At 36.0% G+C, this 21288-nt stretch overlaps 1 protein-coding gene across 1 annotated transcript in view; it reads left to right on the top strand.

The window, feature by feature from the left end:
* Positions 1-21288, top strand: part of LOC149804757 (1-phosphatidylinositol 4,5-bisphosphate phosphodiesterase beta-4-like) — a 342757-nt gene that overhangs the window by 36034 nt on the left and 285435 nt on the right. Inside the window, exon 3 of the mRNA XM_089944026.1 lies at positions 3160-3240. Within this exon, the coding sequence (XP_089800152.1) occupies positions 3160-3240 (81 nt within the window). The remainder of the gene's footprint in view (positions 1-3159; positions 3241-21288) is intronic.

Here is a 21288-nt window from a genome sequence, read left to right as displayed (position 1 = left end):
CACATAAATTATACAATACCACCTGAAATAATTAAATTGTGCACACTAATACTGTATATACTTGCGTATAAGCTGAATAATTTAGGAAACATTAAAGGCCTCAAAGACTGGGGGTTGGCTTATCCTTGGGCCAATGTCTAAACTTGACAGTTTCCAAGTCTTTTTGTTGACTACTGTAAAGGATGTAAATCTCAGGACACGAAAAAATAATTTTTTGCTGTGTCCCAAGATATATGCTTGTGAAGAAAAAAATCAGTTTTGGTGACCCAACACTTATTGAACTTCTATCAAGTACTATGATTGATTTTGTTATTATTTTGGATGTCCATATTTTCTAATTTCTCCAGCACGAAATTAAATAATAAAGGTAAATACAGACATCAAAATTCGCAGGCCAGTTGAGTTGGGAGACCAGGATGAACTCTAATGTACATTACTTACACAGTGCAAAACGTGCTTAGTGTCACTTAAATCAATCCCAAGCATATTAGATGCAGATTTTGCTTTATTCATTGTTTCGACCTAACTGCATTCTTCCAGATAACATTTCAGCTAGTCCTCAATAGCTGTTTCATTTAAGTTGAATCACACACTCACGAGTTACTCATTTTCAATAATATAAATGATCCTTTAAACTGACGTGATATTTATGAAAAGGTGCGCACGTTTAATTGCACAAGGCACATAACCAGCATAACTTACATGTTCACGAAGAGTAGTAACAATAAAGGCTAAAATTCTTATTGTAGGTCAACTAAGATCATCATCAGTCTATGTTAGTTTTGTGTTTTGCCTGCACAACATCAAACTTTCCACACAATTTAAAGCTTGATGTTTTGGCGTCTCCTTGCTGATAGTTGGTGGATTTGTCTTTTGCTTTCCGACACAAAACTAAAATCGATTGATGTTGATCTTAGTTGAACTATATGAGACTTTAAGCCTTTATTATTACCTCTCTTCATGAACATGTAAATTATGATGTTTATGTGCCTTGTACAATTAAACATGCATACTTTTTTAAAAACATCACCTCAGTTTGTAGGATCGCTTATATCATTGAAAATGAGTAACTCGTGAGCACATGATTCAGTGTAAATGAAACAGCTATTAAGGACTAGCTGAAATGTGATCTGGAAGAATGCAATTCGGTCAAAACAATGAATAAAGCAAAATCTGCAATCTGCATCTAATATGTTTGGGAATAAGTATGGATTTAAGTGACACTTTACACGCTTTGCACTAAGTACTGTACATTATAGTTCAGAATGGTCTCCCTGGTAAACTCAACCAGCCCGTGAATTAGGAAGTCTGTAGTTACCTTTATTTAACTTCATGTTGGAGAAATAAGAAAATATACACATACACAATAATAACAAAATCAATCATTGTATTTTATAAGATTTTTTTTAACATGCCTATGTCTTAGGACACGATAAAAATTATTTTTTCGTGTCCCAAGATTTACAGCCATTACAGTAGTCAACAAAATTGGCTAAAAACTAACGTTTAGACCATGGCCAGCAGATAAGGCAACCCCCCCCCCTTTTATCAGGCCTTTATTTTTTCCAAAATTATTCGGCTTATACGTGAGTATATACGGTATATGTTGACTCATTCAGAACCGGAGACTTTTGTTCTTTTTGTCAGAAATGGGGATAGGAAACGCATTTTGGAGGTTAATTCTGAATACATCTGCTTTCATTAGTTTTTCGCTTAGACCCTAGATTAGTTTTGCTATAAATGTTTTTCATTGGCTTGTGCATGTGCAGACGGGTAACAAAAAAATCTTATTGGACCCATCATTTTTGACTGTGTGCAGTTCAGACCAGTCTGCCTTAGATCACAGGCCAAGAAGTATAAAATCCAGACACAAAATCCGATTCAGACAATGGGTGAATTTTGGGTGTAAAAAAATCAGGTCTTAAAAGATATGTTTTCCCCTCTGCACTTTGTAATGCGAGTAGAAAGTCCAGATTATTTGCTATCATTTTAGAACTACATGTATCTGCTTTATTGTACACCCACCCACTTTGGTGTATCTTAAAGACCATGATGCTATTGAGCTTTGAAGTAGGGTACAGCCTCATTACACCTACTGGCAGGATTGGGGCTGAATGAGCTAAAACCCTGTATTATCCTCCTCAACATCCCTTACTCCTTCTTTACCACTACTATCTCTGCCCTCACTGCTACCTATCCTTTACTCCTCCATTGCCACTACTATCTCTGCCCTCACTGCTACCTATCCCTGACTCCTTCATTACCACTACTATCTCTGCCCTCACTGCTACCTATCCCTTACTCCTTCATTGCCACTACTATCTCTGCCCTCACTGCTATCTCTGCCCTCACTGCTACCTATCTCTTACTCCTTCATTACCACTACTCTCTGCCCTCACTGCTACCTATCCCTTACTCCTTCATTACCACTACTATCTCTGCCCTCACTGCTACCTATCCCTTACTCCTTCATTACCACTACTATCTCTGCCCTCACTGCTACCTATCCCTTACTCCTTCATTGCCACTACTATCTCTGCCCTCACTGCTATCTCTGCCCTCACTGCTACCTATCTCTTACTCCTTCATTACCACTACTCTCTGCCCTCACTGCTACCTATCCCTTACTCCTTCATTACCACTACTATCTCTGCCCTCACTGCTACCTATCCCTTACTCCTTCATTACCACTACTATCTCTGCCCTCACTGCTACCTTTCCCTTACTCCTTCATTACCACTACTATCTCTGCCCTCACTGCTACCTTTCCCTTACTCCCTCATTACCACTTCTATCTCTGCCCTCACTGCTACCTTCTTGCTCCTGCTCATCAGGTTTAGAGTTAAATATGGAGCAGCAGGTGGCAAATATTTGACAATGAATGACAGAATTGTTTTAGATGAAGAAGTATAATAATACTGCTTATCACCTGGGACTCATTTTAATCAAGTGCTTTTTTTAGAGGAGATATCACAGGAGGGTGGTGGTGGCAACTTTTTCCAAATTTTTGGTAGCAAAAATTAAAATTAGAATTTTCACCAAAGAGCAAAACTATGAATGAGGTAGCAAATTAGCTGCTTGTTACTGTGTATTTTAAACCACCACCACCACCGTACTATCAAAAGCTGGATAGTAATAACTATTGTCTTTACATCGCAGGAATGTTCTTTGTTGGAACCAAACTGTTTGGTGCGGGTAGATGAATATGGATTCTTCATCTACTGGAAAAGCGATGGCAAGGTAAGGTGAATCTGTTGATTTATCTTCCTCTCTGTAAGACTGTTAATCTCTTCCTCATTGTCATCGTCTTTAACAGAAAAAAAACATCTGGATTATGATGTTATGTTCAGACTTAGACTTTCACTTCTACATTTCATATATTGTTTCTGAAATTGAGATTTTGAAATACTTGTATATTTGTCTTGATTGCTTGGTTTGCAACAGTGAACTTTTCCTTAGACTTTAGCATACATCAAGGATTAAAATACAGTCATAATATTTTCAATTCTCCAGACAAGAGTCTTGTTAAGATAAAAGAAGAAGAAAGGAAGAAAATTTAGGATCTTGAAAACTTTAATTCATATTTAAAAATCAAGATTCCTTGATGTATACATGCAAAAGTTTTTTAAGATTTTTTTCATTTTTCTTTTTATCTCCATCTTTAATGAAAATTCCATTATTGTTAATATTATCATGATCAGGAAATTGTAGGATCTCAGTTTGAGAAGAAATTTTGAGATATTTAGTGAAACTGGGGCAAGGTTCTGAAAATGGATGCATCAGCTTTTCAGGTATTCTTGATGCTAAAGGACAATTTTAAAATTTTTAAAACATGTTACAGTCTATCACTTTAACTGGCAACCCCCAAGGGAACAAATACAGTGAACATTAATTTTGCATGAACAGTAAGTGCCAGATGTAATCATATAACTTGCAGGCAATTGAGTCTTTCCAGTGGCTTACAGGCATAATTGTCTGCTTGTAAATGTACCCATGACCGACTCTCATTATGTAAAAGGACACTTTGACTTGCATTCCAGTAAATTAAGAAGACAGGACTAAATGCAATGAAACCAAATTCTTATCATTCTCAGTTTAATCATTCATCATCAAAAACAGAAATTATAGCAAGTCCATTTAAAGACTGTCAGTGAGTTCTGTTTGTTGATTAAAGTGGACTATATCAGAATTTTATTGAGTGAATGGCTTTTGGTCAAAAGCCAGTCTCTTGATATTTCTGATTGTCTAATAATGTCTTGTTTGCAGTATACTGGAGTTTATATGATGCCATAACCAATTTGTTGCAGTCTTTGAAATTTATATCAGTTAATCCCATTTTTACTTAAATTTATTTGGTGTTTATTAATGTTTATCATGGGAGCAATTTTCCCCACATAACAAATGCCTATACTTTTATAAAATATGGAGGTTATACTTGAATATCTGCCTTGCACATGACATGACTATAGAAGAACATCAGGTTTTTAAAAATTCAGTGTTTGTATCAATCATCAACCCCACAAAAATTGATATCCCCCACCCAAACAATCATGAAATTTACATTATGTTAAAAAAAAATTCAGGTTCTGTATTATAATATGCTTCAGTCATTAATATAAAATGGTATGATCTGAGATCTTATTTTCTTGGTTGAATTTTATTTTTCCATGTATTGTACCCCAATCAGTGAGTTCTCCAGGATTTTCACACAAGGAATTCACCACCACCACCTGCAGCGGTTGGTAAATATAAATTGTGGGTAGAGCAGTTGTTAGATAGAACAGTATCTCAGGATCGACCCCTTGTAATACGTTTCAACAGATATGTGAAGAACAGCTTTTAATAAATGAAGAGTAAGTTCTTTATTTTTATAATCGGCATAGTGGAAGAGATCATATTTATTGACAGTGGCACTGTTGCGGTTGCACTACAGTTGCATGTAACAGCAGAGATATCACCATTGAATATAGAACAACTTCATGTCTGCCATTGTACAGTCTTGTCCAAACCTGTTGGTAAAATGCTTGTTGGAACTAGATAATTAATAAAAGTGTCGCATTGCTGAGTTGCAGAGACTTGCTTTAGTACATGCTTGATTATGGGGGTTGATCCAGAAGTCAAGAACTTGTACGAACAGATTAGCTTTGTTAATACTAATGAATGCTACAGGTTTTGTTATGCATATAGCAAATTTGCATAATTTTTTGCTCACTTTTACTCATTTTAAATGCAGATTCATGAAGTTTAGCTAATTAAAACAATTGTGTGTCCCGGAAAAATAACTGTCCGTGTACAAGGTGATCTTATTTAAAACATGGTACACTTTAACGTCTTCTTTAAAAAGTATTATCTTGAGCAATTATTGTATTTAATTCTGACATAATAATCTTTGTTTCTTGAATTTTGTAGGATGATTACTTTGCTGATCAATATTATCCTTCTGGCAATATTTCCTTCATCAAACTCATCACATAAGAGTTGATATGAAATAGAAAGGATGAACTTTGGAGCAGATGTCCCAAAGGAATCAGACCATTAGCAGGCAATTGAAGAATATTTAAGGCAAAATTGCTTTGGATAAAACTCGTATTATTAGCATGTATCAGATTAAAGGTTACCCATGGAAAAAAATTGTATATTGATTCTGGTTCAGTTAGATAGAATAAACTTTTGAGATAACATCAGTTTACAGGCTCGATTGGGAGTACTAGAGTCCCAGATCAGCTTGAGCCTGTCAATTTTTCATTTTAAATATTACTGGCCTCGAGTTCACCAACTAAATTATGTCTACAGTGAAGCTTTGTTTATTTGGACTCCATTTATTGGGATTTCTGATATCCAGACAACAATTTCTAGGAACAGATTTTCTGAATCATTCTTTGAAGTTATTTGTGATTTTTAGATTCTTTATCATCTTTATGAAAGGGATGAATTAGAAGTGGATTTTTAAAATTTAATTTTGAAAATTTAAAGAATTCTACAGCATTGTGACTATTGCTAGGTTATATTGTGCCACGTCAAGAAGAGTTACGTGTTTTGCACAAGGATGCTTACGAGTTGATATAATTGTTCAATCAACAGGTGCCCATACAATCAACAGGTGCCCATGTGATCACAAGTCCAGTGCTGTAACCACCAAGTTAATGCAGCTTCTTGGAACAAAAGTGTATGGATTGATGGGTTTTTACTGTTTATTTGAAAAATAGAAGCTTTTTACTAAGTAAACTGATTTATTCAAAAGTAGAGGTTTCCTTTAACGCTGCCAATATTGTTTCTATTAGGTCAGACCAAATGTTCAAGAACTGTTGGTGAAATTTTATTGGTTTTGGCTACCATGACCCAGATTCAAGTTTATTCCACAACTTTTAAATGGTTCCCCTCCATATACTATGTCAGATCAGGATCTTTGTTGTTCTCAGTTATATATGGTATTTTCATTTTTCTGCACAATAACTCCCTATTAATTTTTGGATTTCATCCAGGTTTGGTATATGCAGCCAGATATTGATCAAAAAAACCATTGCTTAATTTGATAGCACTCTATCTCATCATTAAGTACCATTATAACTCATTGGTTTCTGATCTACTTGCTTTTATTTCTACATAAAACTCCCATAGCTATCATATTAAGTCCAAATCAGGTTTGAAGCTTGTTATTGTGGAGACTTTGTAAGTGTTGGATTGTCAGCATGTGCATCAATTATCCCCTTGCTTTAGATGGGGAGATTGTTATGGCCACTGTCTTTGCAACCACCTGACCATCAGGCTGTCCATCTGTCTCTTACCTCTAATCCTAAGCTGTTCAGTGGAAATTCATGAAACTTTATTGTTACAATTGTATGTTGTCTTTTGGATAACTAGATGCAAGAAGGGTTGTCATTCTTGGCTTCCACCAACAGGATCCCAGGGAGGCAGTTAAAGGTCAGATGTTGAAAACTTCAATAGAAAATGGAATCATCATATATTTTCTAATGACACTTTATACATGCAGTCAGAGGATTAAGATCTTCCTTCCAAAACTTTTCATTTGGCTTCATTTCCTGCAGGACAGGTAACATGGAATGTTTGCTTGTCCTGCATCAGATTAAAATAGTTTTGGGGGTGGGTGGCAAAGAAGGGTAGAGTTAATAGATAATTGAGGTCTATTTTGGAACATGCAATAAAAAGTGAAGGAAGCCATGACAGCAAGCCAGTGCATTTGCTGAGGTTTTTTGATTTCAAGCAAATTTTACCTAATTTATAGGCAGATATTTATGAGGCCACTGCTGATTTGGATTGCCAGTGTTCTACTTTTATATCATCATTTTGCAGCACTATACATCTGTTTGACCTGTCCAGTTCATAGGTGTGGAATTTCTCTTTAGTTCACCTGGGCGAAGGCCATATGAACTAGTGCATGGCCCTGCATCTTTTGGCTATCAGTCAATCTATCCACATTTGCAATTTTTTTACTTTTAAAAACCACTGAGCCAGTTGGAATCAGACTTGGCAGGAATGATCTTTTGGAAATACTTAACAAAATGTTTAATTCAGGTGGCACTTCTGGCAATGGTGTGGCTTCCATAGCAACCATATGGAAAACCAATTTTCAGCTTCCACACAATGGCTGAACCAGTTTTGATCAAATTTTTTAGGGATGTTTCTTAGGACATGCTTTATCAAACAGATATCTGTCATGTCTCTTCTTGCAATGTTGTCACTTTGTTAGCATTGATATGGAAAACTTGTTTTTGACTATTGTAGAATAGCGGATCCATTTTAGGTCAGTCTAGATAGGACTGTTTCGTAGGACATGCTTTATCAAAACTGTGCTGTGACTCACCTGGTTCCATGATAATGCCATGTAAAACCTATTTTGCAATTTCATTGCAAGAATATCTTGGATCAGAATTTGTAGGAATATTTCTTTAGATATGCTCTACACAAATTATATTTGAGGTGGTTGCAGTGGGTACAGTGTGGCTTCTATAGTATATGTATGGGATATCTATTTTTCACTTCTTTAAACCACTATGTTCAAACTTTGTAGGAATACTTCTTAAGACATATTCTCTCCAAATTGTGTCTTGGGTTACTTCCTTAGCAACAATGTAATTTCCATTGCATCCATAAGGAAAACACCTATTTTCAACTTCTTCAAAACAGCTTTGTTCAAAATTTGTAGGAATATTTCCTGATTGTGTCAGGGGTTTCTCCATTAGCAACAGTGCGACTTCCACAGCAAACCATCTGAAACACTTATTTTCAACTTCCTCTCAAGAAAACTGTGATTAAACTTGGTGGGAATATTTCCTAGGACGTATTTTGATCCAAAATGTGTCTGTAATGGCATCCTAAGCAGTTGTGCAGCTTCCATAGCATTAAAGTAGAGAGCCTAATTTTGACTATTTCTCTTTAATGGTTGAGCCAGTTGTGACTGAACTAGTAAGAAATTTTCATAAGACATTGTCAGAAGGTGGGGGATGATGTGAGATCTCCACACCTTATGGATTTTGGATATTGTTAGTTAGGAGATGATCATCCACGGTGTTACTGTCCAGATCGAGTAATTAATAACATAAAATATAAAATTAATTGATGGAGTAACAGATATTTGAGCAAAGATATAGAATAGAACAATGCAGGTCCCCATATATAAAATATAAGAATTTAATCAATTACATAAACAAAATGAAATTAAACATGACATTTAAATGTTTCACTTTCAGTTTATGTTTAAATTTATGCAAAATTCAATTAGCCATTCTGTTATACAGATAAAGTGACTGATCAAACTCAAATTGCTGGCATGTTAGCATCACTTGGTTGCTTCGGGTCTTTTCCAAGTCACTGTTGGTGATAGGTTGGCATTCCCATATTTCTTTCCTTCTCTCCTCTCCCTCTAGCCTCATTGGATCATCAACCATCTTGGTAGTAGACTGTGTTCTTCTCCACTATACAGTACAGGTATGGAGCTGTTTTTTCTGTTTGCTTTATTGAGACTCACCCTTACTATGCAGTTGAATCTCTCATTCCGTGTCCTTAACTTTTTGTCACTCATCCCTTGGACAGTCTAGCGAGAAATATTTTTTATTTCCCTGAGCTAAATTTTGGCTTGCCTCAGAATATTTTGCAAGGTATGTTTACTTAAAACCTTGAATTCCATCTGGGAACACCACCACCCTCATTTAGCTTAGTCAGTCCGGATTACTTTCTATAACCACCCATTTTTTGAAAATAGACTGATCAAAGTTAAAATAAACCTCTCTAGTCCACCTTTATTAATAACTATTAAGGAAAATGTCATTTTATGACACATGTTTCAGATGGCTTGAGTTTCCACAATATTTTTTGCTCTGGTTTGTCTCAACTCTACCATTTTCCATTATACTACCCTACACTAAATATGTAAGATCGTTATTGAATAGACTGTAATTAAAATTCAGTTCATGCCCCAAACAGAGCAGAACCTGTCCCTCACAGTCACCAGTATATTGTGAGCCTAGCCCATACGTCTGGTTACGTGTCATGCTGATCACAAAAGAATGTACTGTGAAATTATCTACAAAATTTTCACCATTACAGACATAACCTTTCAGATTTGAGTTTGGGGTGGTTCCCTGGGTAATAACATGGCTTCCATAGCAATTATTACACTATTGCAGCTTTTACTGTAGAACTGCAGAGCTTTTTCTGTTATCAAATTTGGTTGGAATGTTTCTTAACAAATGCTTTATCAAATTATGTGTAGGGTGGTTCACATTACAGTGTTGTAACTTCCATAGCAGCCATATCAGTAGTCTATTTTCCATTTCTTCACTGTTGCAGCATTTGGTGTTGAAATTAAGAAAGTTTTTTTCAGATTCAGAATTTTGTTTTTATTAAGTATTATGAAAATTCTATGTATTTTAATGCTATTTAACTTGTTGAGTCAGAAAAGTGCCAGTTGTAGATGAACTACATTTAATTTTGCTGTTGCATATTTTGACTTCTAACATGTCCTTATTTTCCCATCACTTTTCCCTATTTAGATAGAATAGAGAAGTCACTTCATCCAAAATTCCAAGTCCATCATTATCCCTTGATAAATATTGAGATTTCACTTAAAATCTTCACAATTGCAGTAATATATTGCTGTACCTGCTATTGTTAATTTGTTCCTGGAATATCTTTTTCTGATGCTAGTCCATTTGGTCAAAGTGAATTTCATCTTCCAGATATATGTCTTTGATTATACCTCTGTAAGTACAAGATATTGGAAGCTCATCAGTTTTCACAATAGCTGCATTAGGAAAATATGTTTGGCATCAGTAACTTATTTCCTGATATCTCTCAGAAGTTGAAGTCATTCTGCTGTGATAATAACAACACTGCTTAGTCTGTACAATCACTAAAGCACTCACCGTTATGGATCACTGCTATCTCACCTCTGTCGGTGTGGGTTTGAGAATCGGGCTCGGTCAATGTTGGTACATGAGAAAGCTTGCCAGTAGCTTCTTGTGGGTCGGAGGTTCTTTCTGGGTTTTCCCGTGTTCTTCCTCCACCATTTATACTGGCTTCCATGTATAGCCTGGATTGTGCTGAAAATTGGCATTAAACCCTGCAACAAAAAAAACAACTTGCAATCACCTCTCTTTCCAAAAAGAGTCACATGTTCTGAACAATCTGTGAAATTTATCATTTCTTTACAAAATGAAAATTTTCTTTCATTAGGTCATGCCATCAATTTGCAAGCTTATATTATAAATTGAATGATACAACATTGTCTACATATGGTTATCCCTCTCCTGTTTCTGTCTGCAAGATCATGTCAGTTGAACAGTCACATTAAAATGGTTTTTAGCTTACCATTTCTATTGTTGACTCTAAAAGGACTAAATATTCAGATAGTTTTAGTTTAGCTTGCAAGATAGTCAGATGCTGGGACCCATTTCTATGCTGTTTATTTCAGAATCATATCTTCATGAACCATGAATCTCCAAGGTTGTTTGCAACCAGATATTCTAATTGCTGATTATTCTTGGAATCTGTAAGATTTGACAGGTTGTTTATTTTGATCATTATCTTCTACATACCATATCTTTCTGTTCATCTAAACTGCTGATTGACATCATTTTGCAGACAGGTAATTTTCCTTCGATCAGTTCACACAATTTTGTCGGCTTATCATGTTTTCTGTATTTTATGAAATTGTTGATCCTCTGATTGTTGTTTTTTTGGGTATGCTTTGATCACACAAGGTTGACTTAATTTGAATAATTATTTACAGCATTAAGGAAACAATTAGATAGACCTTCCACATCTCAGGCAAAGACCCAGATGTAATATATTATATAATAGCCATCTTTTGTTAAAGTGGCCATCAAAAACAGATCAATCAATCATGAAGAAAGGGTTAAAATGTTTAAAAAGACACTTGGTATGCATGCAGTCAGGTTTGCACTATTTTTTAATCTTGCATCAGGTTGTAGCAACATTTACACTCCAGATCCTTGATGGCATAGATATTGGCCCTGGTTGAACTTTAAGGTGGAGGCTTCTTGTTTTGTTTGTTTTTGGGTTTAATGCCATTTTTCAGCACATGATACGCTATATATAGCATCTGATATATTTGGAGGAGGAAGAACTCGGGAAGACCCTGTGAAGAACCACCAACCCAAAGAAAATGCTGGCAGACTTTCTCACATGCCCACTTTGACTGAGCTGAGACTCAAACCCACATGGCCTTAGACCACTTTGTTACTGGGTGCCCCACTATTCAAAATAGGTAACCAGTTTTCTGTTTCTTGTTGAATTACAGACTGAATTTTGGACTGTACAGGTGGAAAGGGAAGCATGACTTTTGCTTTTTCCTTTTCACATATAGTTGATGTAGATCAGGGGTCTCAAACTGAAATCACGACTAGGGTCACAGGAAGACTTAAGTCCAGTGGCCCAAGGGCCATAGCATTGAAACCTTTTCATACAGTGAAAGCGAGTCATAAAAGGTAGCTAGTTGAAATGTTGGAAACAAGTCAACGATGTACAGTCAAATTTTACCAATTCCAGTTGTTGGGGGCTGGAGGAAATAACTCCATGGGCTGCATGCAGCTTGTGGGCCACATGTTTGAAACCCCTGATGTAGATGCTGGGTCTTCAATAGGGAATATTTATCTTGTGTGTAGGTTCATGGGGCGGGGTACAATATTGTGACATGTGCCTCTTTGGAGTCATTTAATGATTGTGAAAGATTGAAAAATTACAGAAATAATGAAATTGGAAGAGAAATTGGTTGAAATCTTGAATGTCATTTGAAGTCTGTTAGAAAAATAGAAAACTTTGGCTTTTTAGTCAGGTTTTATAATGTTAAGGAAATTGGAGCCCCAGTGACATGTCAAAGCAGCTGACCTGGGCTGAACTGGGCAGGTATTGAATCTACAACTCTTGGATTACAAATCCATTGCTCTTCCATTTGAGCTACAGTGGCTCATAAAGGAGTTAAGTGATACAGAATTGAAAAGGTGACAAATAAAGAAGAGAAATGGGTTCCAATATATGGTTGATTTTTATTGAAGACTTAAAAAAGAAATACTGTTCCTTTTGTGTAAATTAGAACAGGAAAACCTGAACTTTTCCTACAGTTGTTGGGATGAAACTGCCTTTCCTACAAGCTAAAACAATGTTATTGGAAGGAAAAGGTATTTTTTCTCACTGGGACCAAAATGGTGAATTCCACTATCTTTTAGAGAGCTTTATTCTGAGGTGATTTGCTTTTGGTGTCAGATATATTGTGTACTAGTCCTTTGGCCTCTTCATATATTGGCAAACAGCTTTCTTCTGTTTACTTAAAGTGCATTGCTGGCAGAGAGGCCGCTCAGTGGCAGCAACATAAATCAACCTTATCTGATAATTATTGAACTCAGATTAATTATATTTCAGTCCTAAAGTACCCCTTGGCACCAGAGAAACTAGCAGGTTAAAGTAAACCATCATGCCTATGCAAACTTGCACACCACTACATGTAGTTAAGTGGAGTATCCTTAATCTTTATCAGATTTGTGTCCATTTATTGATTGATTCACACCATGATTATTTCACTCAAGCTAGTTGTAGCCATGTTTGGATTATTGTTTACCTATGAATTCTCCATGTTTATGAAGAGCAGCTGGTTATTTTGTTCCTGACATGCTGAAAATGGGATGCAGCAGTCTTTGGAAGAATATTGTATATATTTTTACAGTATTTCCCCCATGAAAAGACCAGGGCATTAGCCTAATAAATTCAGTAAAAAGTAAGGGCTGTGCTTATTATCAGACAAATATTATCTTAGCATAGTTTTGTCAGAAGATTGTGAAAATGGGGGGTTGCCTTGTTATCAGTCATGAATTTTCCACTGATAAAAATGTTAAATCGAAATACACTGCTCCTTCAATAACTTGCACATGGATACCTTGCAACCTGCATGGGCAGGTGTGGACCTCCTTTTTATTTTAGAACATGCCAGAAGAATTGACCCCTATTTGTTGAAGGTGAAGCAAATCCAGATGAAAATTGGTTAATAAAATTCTGATGTATTGATCATTTTATTGCTGAAAATGGTAGTGTCCAGAAATTTGAATCAGCAGCATGAAATTCTCAGCTTATTATAAGAAATCTTGTATTTTGTTTCATTTTCTTGACAAAAAAATTCTCTGCACTGTAAATAAGTCTTGATAAAATTTTAATCAGGAAAAATGTCAGTAATGCCTACCAGTGCCAGCACGATAAGGAATGAAATAATTTTATCAAGTGAAATATGCGTTTTAGTGTATTTTAATTTGGTTTCATTGTAATCATAAATGCGATATGCCATGAAAAATGTTAATCTACCATCACAGCTGACAACTCTGGTATCCTAGTGGTTAGAGTGTCCACATCAGATGGGGGGAGGTCACTGGTTCGAACCCTGGCTGAGTCATACCAAAGACTTATAAAAATGGTACTAACAGCTGCTACTCTAGGCGCTCAGCATTAAGAAGTTAGTGTTAGGGCTGGTATTCCTAATGACCCGGTGTTAGGATAATGTGATGGAGTGGGACAAGATGCATCTAATAATAAGCCTGATATGGCTAGTATAATTGTACACATATAAAGAACAATTTAAGGACTGCTTTTAGGTGTATTTCCTGATCTATAACACACACCTATCTTAATTGCCCCTGGTCATGAGGTAGTGTTTCCATTTATAATGTAGCAAAAAACTACCTCTAATTATGTCTCTCTCTTCCCCCCCCCCCCACCCCCATGGTAAGGTTTCAATAATTGTCCATGAAAGACTGCTCCGGTGGCCTTGTGGTTAGATTGTCTGCCTCAGATGTAGGAGGTTGTGGGTTCGAACTCCGGTTGAGTCATACCAAAGTCTAATAAGAAGGGTACTTACAGCTGCCTTGCTTTGCATTCAGCATTAAGAGCTTAGTGTTAGGATTGGTCTGCCTGGTGTCAGGATAATGTGAATGGGTGGGACATGATGCTTCATGTCTGTGTCATGATACACCAGTGCTAGACATCACTGTTAACTGCCACACTGTGGACATCATAGGGATATGACTGATTTTTTTTTAAAGCTATGTTAAAAATCCAAATCACACACACACCATCACAGCTGTCAGTTGGAGTTCTGTTAAAACCTAACTAATTGCTGACTTCGCTTTGATCTCCAATGTACAGATGTATTTGTTGTAATGTTAGACTTGATTAAAAGTAGACCCTCTTTGTATTATCATGTTAATTATGTCTTTGGTTTCAAATCAAATAAAGTAATTGGAATAAATTAAAAGTTAAATGGCATGCTGATCCTGCCTGTGTAAGTAGATAGCTAGTGGTTATCGACCTACTGTTATAAATATTCTTATGTAAGTAACAATTATGTTACCTTAAACTATCCTAGTCATTCGCAGATGTTATCAAATATACAACTAAGCTAAAGAAGTACCCAGTGAATTTGAAGCTTTGTTTGCAAGATACTGTTCATAATGGCAAAGAAAGTTCCAAAGTTTGTTGTAATCTTAAAATTAATTAACTGACATTCAGAAATTTGCTCAAGGATGAGCAGAAGTTTCACTATTATTTGCAATGAAATCTCAACATCATCATTTCGGTAATAAAACAATTTAAAAACATGAAGTTTCAGTGTTCACAGATTTTTGCACAAAATAAATGTCTTCTCTTTGAACAAAAGGAATCATAATCTGCAGTGATGTAATACACAAATGTTTTGCAGGTACACAGTGAGGCACACATGTCTGTAATGTGTTAAAACCTGTTGGAGTTGGTTTTTATGAACTTTCTTAGATTAATTCTCTTGGTCATAAAGGTAATTTATACCAAAAAGCAAACAATTTCATTAAAAAAAAGGAGACGGCTATTCCTGTTGCAATGATAAAAATGAGTATTCAGCCATAAAACAACTCTGCTACTCCCCACTTCCATGGTCTTCTTGATGTCTAAACAGGATGGCACCCACTTCATTTTTCAGAGGTCCCTCAGTAGCCATGGCCTCACTTAATAGTGTGGTCTATGTTTTTGGACCCCCGTTGTGCACGAGTTATCAAGGGAGAGGTGTATCCATGTTGCAGCGCAGACTTATGAAGTCAGTCCATTTTTTAAAAAAATGATGGCGTACTGCAAAACTCAGAATGACATGATAAATAGTGATATTGATATGGAAACTTTTTACCTAGGTGTATTGTAGTGCATATATAAACTCTGTGAGGGAATGTACGGAAAATTATGTGGTTGCAAATTCTCTCTCTTGAGAATGAAAAGGAAAAATTTGTATGCACAAATAATAACTGCAAAGAAATTAAAAGTGTGCGACCTTTAGAAATTTTTAGTGATTTATATAAATGGGTGTAAATTGGCTGCACAGGCTTCCTGTGTGGAAAACCAATGTTGCCTCTATAGTTTTGTCATCTTGAGAAAACTTCACTCGCCAGTATACCCTTTCTTTGTGTATTTATTTAATAAAGGAGTCTCTGATTTGCATCTTGTGCATATTTTATCAATTGTTAAAGACTCAGCTGTTATTTTAGGGGCAGTTAGTGAAAGGGTACTTTTTCCCATACTTTTTATGTAATGACAATTAACTTTTGAATAGATATTTAACTAAGACCACCACAAGAAATTGCTATTCTACTTATAAATATTTTAGTGATTTTGAATTTGCCATGAGGTGGGATATGATGCAGATCCCTACTCCTTATTGTGCTTTGGTTATCATTATCTAGGAGGTGATCAACCACAGTGTTATTGCCCAGATCGAGTATACAGTAAAATATGAAATTAATGGATGGAGATATGAGCAGAAATATAGAACAGAAAAACATCAGCCCATGCATAAAAAATAACAATTTAATCATTTGCATAAACAAAATGAAATTGAACATGACATTTGAATGATTCACTTTCTCTTAGGAATAGAAGTTAACAAATATATACAGAATTCAGTTAGTCATTCTGTTAATACTAAAAGAACAAATTTCTTCATATAATATAATTGAGTGACTAATTGAACTCAAATTGCCGTCATTTTAACATCACCTGATTACTTCCTGTCTTTCCAAATCATTGGTGGTGATAGGTCGGCAATGCCATATTTCTTTCTTCTCCCTACCTCATTCTATCCTCATCAGGTCATCCACCATCTTGTTAGTAAACTGTGATCTTTTCCACTGTGTAGTTCAGGCATGGAGCTATTTTTCCTTCCAATAGAAATATAATACCTAACCTGAAGACAGGTCAGTTTTTTTTTTCTTCTTTTGGGATCAAACAATATTCCCACTCTCTTTATGTCAGATATTGTTTATAAAAATTCAACAGAACTCAACTATGGACATTTTGCAAACTGATGCTGATACACAAACAATTTATTATCATGAATTTATGTCTTTCATAATGTTTCCTCACATTCCTAACTGGAACCATGACATAATTAGCCCTCTTAGGTAAGCCATCACACCTATTGTCAGCTGTATATTACTAGTTGATTATTTCAGTCGACACACATTCTTAATGCTAACACCATCGATTCTTGGTTGAGAAGAATTCATAACTTAATTACGCAAATGAATTAATCGACTTCACTTGTTTTACTAACTTTGTTACTCAGCTAATTAGCAATTCATTGATAATAGACATAGAAAAATAAATTCTTATCATACATGTTACATATCATTTAGGACAGATAGATAAATTAATTCTCACAGTTTGTATTAGAGTAATGCATGAAATCTTTAAGATCCATGATTCCTATAACCTTCAATTTTCTGATTCATATCCCTTGGATAGTCTAACAAGAAATACTTATTATTTCCTGTAGCGAAAATTCTAGCTGTCCTCAGAACTTAGACTGACTAATTTCATCAAGGAGATTTTCTTAAAGCCGTCAAATCCATATGGGAACATCTAATCTTTGTTTAGCTTACCCAATTAGGATTACTTTTTCTAGCCACCACAAAACTTTAACAGTCCCCATCATAGTCTGAATAATTCTCTCTAGACTGTCTTTATTAATAACTATCCAAGAAAATATAATTCCATGACACCTGTTTCAATTGGCCAAGATTTCCTAAATTTTTGTCTGGTTTGTCTCAGCTCTCATTTTCCAGTGTCCTCACGCTGTCATATGTTAATACTGTTTGAATATTAGCTATGTAAAATTTAAATTTTCAAAAAAAGTTAAATGTTTCAACATTAGACAGTTAACATTCTTAATGACCTTTTTGTGCCAGTGTTAAAATGAGTGCCTTCATTAAAATTAATACTGCGTTTTATTGTGCTTAATGTGCACTGAGCAACAGCAGCATTGACCCAGATCTGGGGAATTATGTAAAGGCAGATCAGTCTGTGCTGATTGCCAATGAGATCACAGAGTAACCGCAGCATTGACCCAGATCTGGGGAATTACGTAAAGGCAGATCAGTCAGTGCTGATTGCTTCAGATCACAGTAACTGCAGCATTGACCCAGATCTGGGGAATTATGTAAAGGCAGATCAGTCTGTGCTGATTGCTTGAGATCACAGAGTAACCGCAGGATTGACCCATATCTGGAGAATTATGTAAAGGCAGATCAGTCTGTGCTGGATGCATGAGATCATGAGTACCATATTCAACATAATATTCATTCAGCTTCAGATTTCATATTTGGGTGAATTTCAAGAGGTGAAAGCTTTTTTAAATAAGTGCACGCAGAAGATGTTATAAACAATGTGCCCATAACATGTATTTACATACATGTACTAGAAGATTTAGCTCCTTTGTCTGTGTTGGGAGCTGAACCCATTGGAGACATATATTGTTATGCCCAAAATGACTGAGATCTAAATGTATATGCCTTAACATCCTTTTGGTGGAACATTGCTTTGATCATGTCTGTCTGTCCATCTATCAGCTAACCTTCCATTTTCTGCATGAGTACATTAGTTCTACAACACATACTTTCTCCAGACTTTTGGGATAGCTTGCACTTGGTGTAAGGAAGAAGTCTTCCTATTTCATATTTAAAAGACCAGACGTCAAAGTCACTCTTGATTGAAAGAGGAAAAAAAAGATTTATGTACAATAAAATTAGTTAAACATCCCGTGCTTGAAAAAAACCATACTGATAACTTGCATTTGGTGAAAGGAAGAAGTCTTTTGATTTTGCAGTTAAAAGGTCAAAGGTCTGATTTACTAGCTGAAGGAAGAGAAATGGTTTCTCCAAAGTAACATTTGTTTTACACCACAGCTTGGAACAAATTTTGTGAATAGCTTGCACTTGAGGTAAGAAAGAAGCCTGTTGATTTTAGGGTCAAAAGGTTACATGTGAAGGTCACTGACTGTTAAGAGAAAAATGGTTTCTGAACAACAATTTCAATTATCGACCATGCGCCATCACCAAAGTTTGTGGATGACCTGCATGTGCAGTAAGAAAGAAGCCTATTGATTTTGGGTTTAAATGGTTAAAGGTCATGATAAAATTGACTTGAAGAAGAAAAATGGCTTTACATAACCATAGTTATTGTATTTAAAGTTGTAAGAAGCCTATTGATTTCTGGGCAAATGATAAGAGGTTAGTTTTATTGTAGCTTAAATAAAAATAAGTATTGCAGAATAACTATTATTCTGTAGTAAGTTCCTTGACCACATTTTGTGGATGACTTTGCACTTAGGGTCTAAAGGTCAATGGTCACTGTCATGGTAAGTATAATAAGAAATTAATGGTTTCTGCACAGTAATTTTGCTTCAGTACTGCATACCATGATGAATGCTCCAGGTTGCATAAACCCATTTCTTGATGCAACCATGCCCTGTCTGTTGCTGAGGACTATTAGACAAGGGATTTGTGTAGAATGTACCCTTCACTGTACTGTTGCTGAGGACTATTAGAAAAGGGATTTTTGTGGAATTTATCCTTCACTGTACTGTTGCTGATGACTATTAGACAAGGGATTTGTGTAGAATTTACCCTTCACTATGTTGCTGATGACTATTAGACACAGGGCTTGTGTAGAATGTACCCTTCACTGTAGTGTTGCTGAGGACTATTAGACAGAGACAAGGTAGAATGTACCCTTCACTGCACAGTTGTTGAGGACTATTAGACAAGGGATTTGTGTAGAATGTACTCTTCATTGTTCTGTTGCTGAGGACTATTAGACAAGGGATTTGTGTAGAATTTATCCTTCACTGTACTGATGCTGAGGACTATTAGACAAGGGATTTGTGTAGAATATACCCTTCACTGTACTGTTGCTGAGGACTATTAGACAAGGGATTTGTGTAGAATGTACCCTTCACTGTACTGTTGCTGAGGACTATTAGACAAGGGATTTGTGTAGAATGTACCCTTCACTATACTGTTGCTGAGGACTATTAGACACAGGGTTTGTGTAGAATGTACCCTTCACTGCACAGTTGTTGATGACTATTAGACAGAGGGCTCTTGTAGTATGTACCATTCACTGTACTGATGCTGAGGACTATTAGACAGGGCTTGTGTAGAATGTATCCTTCACTGTCCTGTTACTGAAGACTATTAGAGGGCTTTTGTAGAATGTACCCTTCACTGTACAGTTACTGAGGACTATCAGACAGAGGGCTTGTGTAGAATGTACCCTTCACTGTACAGTTGCTGTGGACTACTGGACAGTGGGCTTGTGTAGAATGTACCCTTCACTGCACAGCTGTTGAGGACTATTAGATGGAGGACTCTTGTAGTATGTACCATTCACTGTACTGATGCTGAAGACTATTAGACAGGGCTTGTGCAGAATGTATCCTTCACTGTCCTGTTACTGAAGACTATTAGAGGGCTTTTGTAGAATGTACCCTTCACTGTACTGTTGTTGAGGATTATCAGACAGAGGGCTTGTGTAGAATGTACCCTTCACAGTACTGTTGTTGAAGACTATTAGACAGGGCTTGTGTAGAATGTACCATTCACTGTACAGTTGCTGAGGGCTATTGGACAGGGCTTGTGTAGAATGTACACTTCACTGTCCTGTTAATGAGGACTATTAGACAGGGCTTTTGTAGAATGTACCCTTCACAATACTGTTGCTGAGGACTATTAGACAGAGGGCTTGTGTAGAATGTACCCTTCACTGTACTGTTGCTGAGACAAGGACTATATTAGTTACAAAGCCATGTGATATCATAAGACACCAAGGATGCAGGCTGGTAAGTTCCAAGAAAATTTAGATGTTCCAAGATAAATTTGAGCAGCTGCTTCACTTCCTTTAGGCATACTGGAATCAAGAGACAGGTGGTTCGTAATGGAGGTGTGTGCAGGTCTGGCACATTACACAGAAAGATTCTCCAGTGTCAATGTTGTTTCCAGATGGATGTCTATTTTACAGGGGCATCATGCAGACTTTTTGTTTTGTCCTGGAATTCAGCACAATCTGGAATAAAAATGTTTGCCTTTCCTGATCTAGTAATGTTAAGGACATTGGGAAAGAAAGTCTGACATGTACTGGAAAAATCTTTTGTAAAATGTTACTGTGGTACAATTGAAATATTGGCTTTATCTCAAGGACTGCAGGGAAGGGAGATAAAATGAATTCTTCCAGGATTCCTTGGTTTCTGATGCATGGCTATAATATGGCCAAGCCACCTACCAGGTTTAGATAGTTCTGTATGTGTTAGTGTTTGATGATACCTCAGTACAAAAGTGGCCATATGGTGCCAATTAAAAGTAAATACTAAAAATGTATTTTTTTAAAAATTGCACAAAAGACTTAGGAAGAGAAATAAATGCAAATATAAAGTATAATAATATAAAATATTAAAGGTTTAGTTGTTGCAATCTG

The sequence above is a fragment of the Sinohyriopsis cumingii genome, chromosome 2 (assembly GCF_028554795.1).
Source record: "Sinohyriopsis cumingii isolate HCF-2022 chromosome 2, ASM2855479v2, whole genome shotgun sequence".
Classification (NCBI taxonomy): Eukaryota; Metazoa; Mollusca; class Bivalvia; order Unionida; family Unionidae; genus Sinohyriopsis; species Sinohyriopsis cumingii.
The sequence above is the reverse complement of the archived record's forward strand: the minus strand, read 5'-3'. Positions and strand labels throughout refer to the sequence as shown.